The following is a 9,822-nucleotide window of genomic DNA, read 5'->3' on the forward strand; positions in this document are numbered from 1 at the left end:
TTGTCAGGTGACAAACAAAAATCAAACAAGCTAGTTAAAAGCTAACATATTTTTCAGAATACAAAGATTGTACAACAGGTCTTGGATAATTTTTTCTGATTAGATAAAGAACAGATATTCTAAAACTGCAAAAGAAAGCAATTAACCCATAATGCACAACCACATATCAGTAAGTTCACTGCATGCGATTTCAACCCAATATAAAAATATATTTTCAGAATGTATGTTAGTCTCAAGATAAAGGAGTATTTAACCAGACCTATACAACGATGCAGTTATTTCCATTTTAAACTTTATTGTGTTTGCTAAAGTGGTTAGCAGTTGAAGATGAAGATCTAGAACAGGGGCGTCAAATGCATTTTCACCAGGAGCCACATCAGCCTCACAGTTGTCTTCATAGGGCCAAATGTAATTTTAGGACTGTATAAATGTAGCAGTAGTTACATTTACACGGTTATCCTTCTCTGCTTTCACTACTATTACAGATAATAGAATATTGGAAAACAGAACACAATTGAGACAAAAATCAGGGATGCCATCAAAATGGATTGTTCTAAATGGAGGTGACAATGTTTTTCTTTATACTTTTGTTCCTCTCCCCAGCACTAATATAATTTCAGTCTAGTTATGTCCCCATCTGCACTTACATTCTGGTCAACAGTGTTAAAAATACTTACATAAGCACCAATATTGGGCACACATCTAAAAAATTGAGTCCAAACACTTCACTTTCCTCCACAGTTCCTGACATTTTCACTGTGTTTAACGAAAGAAGTTAAATGTTACAGGCGTTTAATTTTTTTTTTAAGTTAATGCCTACCTTTATCATTCTAGAGAGATCTCCAGCATCAGCTAATTCCAACACTATGTTCAGTTCATTGTCTTCAATGAATGAGGCATAATATTTAATTACATTTGGATGATTCAGTTGCTAAGAAAGCAGAATAATAATGCACATTTTAGTGTAGAGCATATCTTATATTTTAAAACAGAGATATGAAGCATTCTTATGTATATCTATTTCAGTACAATGCAATAAGAAGCATTTACAGATAAACATTTTGCAAGAACACAATGGCATTTTAGGATCAACATACTGACTGAAGTTGCAATTTTAAAGGAATTTTGCTTCAATGTATGTATGCAATAGCATGCTAAACTTATCTGAAACAACAAAGTCAATTTTTAAAATCAGTACTTTACTGTAATACAGTTATTTACAATACCTGTGGTTTTAGCAGAAATTTCTACTTGAAAAGTTACCCATTTTCCTATAGTATTTACTTCCCAATGTTATTTTTTAAAGCAATGAAGATTACAAAATTCATTAAGTGAAGCTTATGAAAACTCTACACAGACAACAGTGGACACCTCAAATGTATCTATGAAAAACTTAACGTACTTTGACGATGGCTGCACATTTTTTAAACAAATATTTTACCTTAAGAAGATCTATTTCTTTGATGCAGTCAGCACGGGCTTTGGCATCCATTAAATCAAATATCTATACACAAGAGATAAGACATTTTTATTAAGTGACAAAAATATAGCAAGTTGAATGATCATTATCATTATTTCATAGCACTCATAGAGCAACTTGAGTTATGCATTTGATGGCAAGACATAACACTGCAGTAAGAAATATTCCTAATGCTCCGATGTACTGATTCTCTGCTATGTTGCTTTTAGCCCCCTCAAGTTCCTTGTAAGAACAAGCTTTCTAGTGACTTAATTGCCACCTCCGCATGTCTGTTCAAACACACAGCAATAATTTAGCACATTGTCTTCAAGCTGGTTCTAATCCAAATGTCAGCTTCCTCTCCCATTCCTGCCACACCATTACCACAAACTGATTCTTTCTAGCACTGCGCATCCCTTTTTTTCCTACTCTCTTGCCACAGTCTTCATTTTCTACTCCAAATAACACATACAGTTTTACTCTCTCAGGACCAAAACTTCACTGTCACCTCCAATTCTTTCTCTCCCATTTTCTCCCCTTCAGCAAGCAAAGAAGTGATTTGGGTTCAGTAATTTGTTTACTAGAGCACTTTTTTTCTAAGCCCTCATCTGTCACCTTGACTTTTACAGCCTTTTACAGTTCGACATCCCTGCTCTTCATTTTTTCCCCACCTCCCATCTGTTCCAAATTACTTTGCAATATATCTCATTTTGCCTCCTCCAGTTAACCACATTATTTTTCACTAATTTAGATTTTTGTTTGGAGTATTTTTCTCCTGCTGCTAGAGCTCTTATCCACATTCTACACACCTATATTTGATCTAATATCTTTCTTTTTCACTTCATTTTTTTAACCACCTTTGCGTTCCCTTCTCGCTTCACTTTCTCAGATGTGCATTTCCATACACTGCCACCAACTATTCCCCGTAGAAATGACCAAAATGTTATTTCTTCAAGGAACCCTTCCTCTCTCATTTGCCGTTACTTTCTGAAGGGGGAAAAAAAAAAAAAGCCAGAACACACACACACAACCAACACACCACATTCAGCAACTTCTGTGTCATCTGCCTATTACATTTTGAGCTACCTAGAATAATAGAGACACACTATGAGTTTTAGTAATAGCTACAACTTTTATGAGATCACCTTTTCCAGTTACACCTTTTCAATGCACATAATTTCTTTCTAGGTAGTCTCCAGGAAAGATGTATTATACGCTGTGAAGATCAGTGGTACCTGCTTCAATCAGATCAAACGATCAAAAGCTCAACAGCTGACAACTTCCATTTCACATCTTACCACCAACTCCAGAAACAAAAACGATGATTAACAACACTTGGAGTACTGAATGTCTGCAAGGAGGTCATCTCTTAAACTGACTGCGTAACTGTCCATGTGAATCACACCTTCTTTCAGTCTCCCCAGAGAAGTTCAGACAAATTAGGAAGTCCACATCTGATCTGCTAAACCTCAATTTAATTTTCTGTGTTACTATGCATGAGTTTGTCATTCCTTCTGAAAGAAGAAGTCTAGAGACTTCAGCCATGGAGAGCACTGACCTCACAGAGCACACATGTGCTCTTTAGTAGTCACTACTTCCCTGCACACATCCAATCTCTGTCTTCAGAGCTAGTGGAACAAAAAAAAACCAGCCTGGAGTGGATACGAGATTCACTTTTTTACAAAAAGACAACTGCAAGTCAAGAACTGAAATGCCAGGCTTGGGGATAGGAAGAAGAACAACAGAGGGAGGAAGAAAGAAAGAAAGAAGAATACAAAACTACTTACAAGAAAGGGAATAAGCCATCTCACAACTAGTTGTATATTAATAGCAGAACAATGGGAAATAAACAGACTGAGCTACAAGCAGTTATTCAAGGAGAAGACTTCGGGGGAGTTAACAGAAACACAGCAGAGTAAGTCATAAGAAAGGAATGCTAACACTAGAAATTAAGGCAATTTCCGATGTAGTAGGAGAAAAAAGGTAGTACTGTATATGAAATTGCAGATAAAGGTATTCAGAGGTAAATACACTGATGGAAAAGACAAAGGATAGTTTATGAACTAAGGTTGTGAACTTCGTGAGGGTGATGAGACAGCCCACATCTGTTCTAGATCTCAACTCTGAATGAAAAAAACACTGCTCTTTAATCATTTTGACAATTGACTGGAGTCCTAGGATTTGGTTCAGTCATGAAGGACTGTAATGATTTTTCTAGGAAACACTTAGGAAAGCTCTACATATAAGAAGTAGCACACGAGCTGAGGAAGTACTGAGAGGGCATGAGATCATAGTCCTCTTTGTCTGTAACCTAAGAGATCAGCAAATGGAAAATTTTATATCCCCTCTTCCAAAAACAATCAATGAAAGTGTGTAGTGGGAAGCAGGTAGAAAAATGGGACAGGTATAGAGGAACATCTTGAAGCTTCATGCTTTTGCTAAGTTCAAGATAATAGCAAGATTTATAACATTTGTTATAAATGATACAGAAATTAGCTATAGACAGAGAACTCCAAACAGACTAGTGAACCTAATAAAAGTTGCAGACAGAATTTTAGACTGAGAACTGTACACAAGTTATCCAACTTGCAATATTGGAAGAAATTACCCAAAGCACAATTTCAAGATTCAAAACCAAAAGAGTTTCATTGTATGAAAAAACAGGGCAGTTTGCACCTGTTAATGACTGTTTCAACATGCCAAGAGGCACATTAACTTATCTATGCCAGGAGTGTTTCCCCACATGCCTAAACAAGCAAATTTTGTGAGCAAATTTTTTTTATAAGCTATGCCTCTGACAGGGACATAAATCAGTACCTCTCATAGAGGAATAACAAAACAAAAATAAAGCCCTATGCTCAGGACTGTGAAAAATCTAGAATCAAGACACAGGAAAGAAAGGCAAAATTTTGTTTGTGTACTCTGGTTAGTATTTCCAGTATTTCTAATTTGTTATTAAACAGCCTGGAATAGACTAGACCAAGCAACCGTTCTCATGAAAGGACCAACTCAAGTTTTATAAACATGACTCCCTATACTTTCACTACACTTCATATGGCAGAGTGGCAAACTTGTCACAGCTTTGGATAAACTGAATATTTCAACCATTACCTGAGCAAAGTAAAGCAAGACAGAAAAACTGAGTGTTTTGATCCTTACAAACACAAAGACAGACAATCTGAAGATTTACTCTATATCCTTCTTAAGGTTCTCCGTTAGACTTGGGTCTGGATCTAACCTCAAAAGACTATAAGTAGCATTTCTGAGAAATCCAGAATTTCAGTATTAGCTCCTCCAACAATAAGATTTGGAAAAAAAATAAACACAACCCAAAACAAAAGGAAAAAAAAAAAAAAAACACACCCAATCCTTAGCCTTTGAAGAACCTCTGAAGATACTTATCATACTAGATTCAAACAGCTTGCAGAGATTTGCTTTCTGAATAGATTATCTTTGCATTTTGCCAACTGCTGCAGTTCAGATCAGAGTCCTCTAGTGTAATAAGCCATGTCAGCTCACAAGGAGGCCACTGTAAACACAATGAGATAACCTCCACACTTCATCACCAGAAGATGACTCAAGCCCGAAGAACATTTTACACTGAAGAACGGAAATCGCAATGAAAGATTTAAGAACTTAAGAACATCCTTTCACATGCATGTCAAAATCCAACATGGCTCTTGGCAGCAATCAGGAAGTCAGTTGTGCAGAAGCTGCCACAGACCAGATGACCACGCAGGAGAAGCTGTCCTTCACTTGTGATTTACTGCCAGCTGGCCAATGTGAAGAGATGTCCGTACCTCCATCCCCGCTATAACAGTTTGCAGCTTTGCAAGGAGACTCATTCTATCTTCTGCTGCTATCACTCAGCAAGCCAGCCTGAAAGGTCAGCTTGTGCTCCCTCCTCTCTGCTATGTGTGTTACACAGATTTATCTCACACACACAGAGTTTGTAGCTCTATAATTAAAAAAAAAAACAAAAAAAACCACAACAACAACAACAAAAAACAAACAAAAAAAATACCCACCAAACACCACACTTTCTATGTTTTGGCTGGACTTCCCTTGCACTGAACTTATTTTTTGAGCTCATATTTAGCTTTAGCAGCATGTGCTTTACAGCCAAGAGGCTTAACTGTTATGAAGTCATTACAGTCAGATGACTTATGTCTAACTTGATTTTTAGATTCAACTCAGCTTTGTGCAACTGCACAGTCTTAAGCAAATTATAGAAGATACAATACAGGTTTAAACAAAAACAGTGTGATTAACATCAGTAAGCTTTTGGATCAACACAAACCATCAGCAACTGACTGCTTGAAAGTAGCCGGCACATCCCACACTGAGCCACCAGCAGCATCCTCCTCCCAGCAGTGCTCAGGAAACTGGAAGGATGACGTGAAGAAGCTTGTGTACATTGATTATTGGGAACAAGCAGTAATTAGACTACGAGTACTAGCATCACTGTAATTGGCTAGCAATAAAAACTGCTGCATTTTGATTAGACTTCTAGGGCATTAATTAGACTAATAATAAATTATAATTCTTAACTCCACTTATGAGGTCAGGATGACAGGATAATTCAGGTTGGAGGTGTGTTTCTCCAGTCAGCACAAATTGCACAGTGTAATACACTCTTATTTAAAATTTTAATTATTTTTCCCCAATTTCTGTTTTCAAGGACTATGATAAGATTAACATTTCTACAAAGGAATTATGTTTGCTGAGGAAAACCTAATAATAAGCAAAAATTATATTAGATCTTTTTATGATGTGCCAGTTTTCACAAAGTGTGTAATCAAAAAATCTCATTGAAGTAAGCACTATACCTTAGTTAGCAATTACTGTGAAAACTGAAAACAATTAGGCAAATACAGCTGAAGATACTTAAAAGAACATTTTAAAAGACCTTAGCAATTTTTTTCCACTTAGCAAGTGCAATAAGTGAAACAAAAAGTCCATTTTTAGCTCTCAGTTTCTCATCTCCTGCTGCAATCAACAACATAAAAAGGAAGAATAGAAGGACAAGCACACGTTGCTACTTATTCCAAAATATTCCCTTCTGTGTGCTAAGCAACTAAAGGGATATCTGGCAACTTTACACTGATTCACTTCTCCAGTACCCTCATGTGGGTGTAATTATAGTTTTATTTTTTCAGTATTCTAGAAATATCAGTTCTACATACTGCCAAGAGATATGGATATTTTTAGAATAGTTTTTAAGCTATTGTAAGATACTCAACAAAAAGGTTGCAATACATGAAATCAGCTTCCCGAGTAAAGCTCTTACATACATGCTCATACACACAAACAGAGCTCCTGAACGACTATGTGCATAGCAAGGAGGTTTAGAAACACGTTGGTAACCACCAGGCCTTGGCTTCTAAGTGTAGACTGTACCTGATCGATTACCAGAAGCCAATTTAACTCATCGTCTCAAGTGACATACCAAGTTGGGAATCTACTCGATTCCTCTTGCTCTGAAGTCCATCACTGTTTCAAGTTTTCTTTTTCAGTATGGAAAAGGACAAAGGTCTTTCCAACCTCACCATTTAAACAACAATGCAACCTATTTCTGCTTGAAATTACGTATAAAATAAAAATACCAAAAAGTATTTCCAAAGCAAAATGCAAACATGACTGCTGTAACATAAGCCTACAGACAAGCAAGCAAAATGGAGACTTGAATGCACATAAATATTAAGAGATGTGATACTGCATAGGAACAATGAGCATTAGAGTATTTTGGCACCACAGCACTGCTGTGCTGAGACAACAGAGCTTCAAAAAGTGTGAAATTACAAGTCTTTTCTTAAGATTAATTATCTCTAATACAGGCCTAAAGTAGCAATCCACTGACAATGCATAATGAATAATGAATGGAAGTGCTAGATAAAAGAATTCATTGTCTGAATCTCTAACACCAGGGTCTCCAGTTTTGGAATGAAAGAGAAGGTAGAACAATGTAAGGCAGAAATGTAATGAATCTGGAATTTTGTTCAAATATGCTGTTTCACATAAAAGTTTAAAATTTTGAGTAGCTAAGTTTTACTTTAAAATAGCTCATAAACTGAACTCGTATAACCTTACAGTCACTGACTTCAGACATTTACAACTCTTTTGCCCTTTAAGGCTTTTTTTATGAGCGTTTATTCCATTATCTAGCAGTTTCTTACTTCCCCCTGGAAGCAACCACTAGAGTGCTCACGGCTCAGAAGGCCACATGGTACCTCAGGGTTCTGTCACACAGGTTCCGTGGGGTGGGGTGGCAGTGGCAAAGATGTGCTGCTCCTTCCTCAGCAATGATCTTTCAGTATAGTTTGGACCTCAGACTTAACACGTGTCCAGAAACTCATCTAGAAGCTCTCTAGACTTATGCTGCTATATTCATAGTTTAGCTGTGGTTCATCTTTCCTGATGTTTCTTTGACTCAAAGTGTAGTAAAAGTGAAGTAATGAAGATTTGGGTTTTAATTCTTATTTTTATTTCAGTAATATTTCAACAGCATCTCAAATGTAGTTCCATGCAAAAACTGAGAACCTAGTTATTATAAATACCCCTTATGTAATTAAATGAAAGCAAACCACATGTGATCAAGCATAAAGGGTATATATAAGGAGAAAAAAAGACCCAACAGTTATGTGTATTCTGCTGGTTAAATTACTAGAAAGAAACTGCAAATTAAATAGTTTTCACTCTGTTACACATCCTACTGGAAAACAAATCAATACTACTACTTCTTCCTGTTAACTGGACTCAGCGGCAACTACAAATACAGAAAGAGTGGTTTCTGTCACCATCTGCTTGTCCTTCCTCCCACAGCATCTTACTGCCATTTGCTTCTGCTCACATTGAGTTCCACAAACATACATTTTGTACACATTAATATAACATTTATCAATATTGTACATATTTCAGCCAAATAAAATTTTAATAGCAGAAAATAAACATTCTTGTTGGAAAGCTTCTAAGAACTCAAAACTGGCAGTTCTTTTGGAACAAATAATGGCCAGAGATCCAGTAACTCTTGAAGAGAAGATAAGTGAAGAATTCTAAGTCACATCAGACCTTGAAGGTAGAGACAAACATGGGGAAACAGTGACTGAATAGACATAAAGAGAACAGCCATGCACACAGCCCAGCCAGGAAAACAAAATGGGGAGGGTGTGGAACAGACACCACTTGCAAGATCAGAGAAGAAGGCATATAGTAGTTAAAACGTGAGATGAGAAAGGGCAGAAAAATGGGAAAGTATAAGAAAGTCCAGATCTCAGCTATGTCATTTAAAGTGAAGCACACCATTTAGAGAGACAGTCTCAACGTGGAGATGTGGAAAGCAGAATCCATGCACAGGTCTAAAATAAAGAGAACAGAGCCCCTCCTTTGTAAAGAAGTGTTCCTCCCATTTTGTCCATGCTGAGTTTCCATTAATGAGAAATTAGAAGAAAAAAAAAAAGGCAGGATTTTAATTTGAATAAAGGAAAACATGACTGAAATTAAAAACAAGAAGCACTATCATAGAACAGACCCAGAAGAGCTCCTCAGAAAAGCAATCTTTCCTCACCAAAAGACATCTAGGAAAACAATTTTTACAGTGAAATTAAGCATTGTGACTATATTTAACAAAAGTATTTCTAGGGAATCTTAGAGAAGGTCACAGAAGCAAAGTAAAAATTACAGTGGTCTTCTGTTCAGATGGAACAGCTTTAGATGCGAACTATGCAATCTGAAATGCCTGTGCCAAGTGCTCTATGCTGCCATGAACTTTTCAAACTCCAGGTAATATTTCATTGCACAATTACAATTTTTTTTTTCCCTTATAGGTTAACCAAAGCTCACTTTCCATTCAAATAATACTTCCACATACATTCAGCCTTCATATGGGAAGTGATTTCACATAGCACAGAACATAGGCCCTCCTGACATACACTAGGCAATAACATTCAATGGAATACCAACAGCATATGTTGGATAACCTAAGATAATTGGAACAGTATCAGGATAAAGCCATTTGGGAGAGCTCTTTAACCCTGTTTCCTACTAATCACCAAGTATATCCTTAGGAATTCATTAAATGAATAAATAAAAAATGAACAAGAAAGCTTTTCTACTGTAGAAACTATCACCTGTATACGGACAGCACTATGTCTTCAGGAGTTGAAAAAAATCTTTTTTTCAAAATTGGTAAATCTGATGTGAGAATACAGCTATACATACTGACTTTTGAAATACTGTTAAGAGTATGCATGCTATAATGCCTCTGTATTCTTAATGCAAGCACAGTTATAAAAATTTCATAGTTAACAGTGAAACGCTGGACTTTATGACTTTCTTCAAGTACCCAGGCATTCCACATCTACTTA

The 9,822-nt window shown here is 36.4% G+C and overlaps 1 protein-coding gene across 1 annotated transcript in view; it reads right to left on the reverse strand.

Annotated features, from left to right (window-relative positions):
- NEK7 (NIMA related kinase 7) overlaps positions 1–9,822 on the reverse strand; it is a gene marked incomplete at its 3' end in the record, with an annotated part of 66,714 nt that overhangs the window by 36,869 nt on the left and 20,023 nt on the right. Inside the window, exons 4-5 of the mRNA XM_080348572.1 lie at positions 1,442–1,504; positions 821–931 (exon numbers count right to left, since the gene is read on the reverse strand). Of these exons, the coding sequence (XP_080204698.1) occupies positions 821–931; positions 1,442–1,504 (174 nt within the window). The remainder of the gene's footprint in view (positions 1–820; positions 932–1,441; positions 1,505–9,822) is intronic.

The sequence above is a fragment of the Nesoenas mayeri genome (assembly GCF_963082525.1).
Source record: "Nesoenas mayeri genome assembly, chromosome: 8".
In the NCBI taxonomy this organism is placed as follows: Eukaryota; Metazoa; Chordata; class Aves; order Columbiformes; family Columbidae; genus Nesoenas; species Nesoenas mayeri.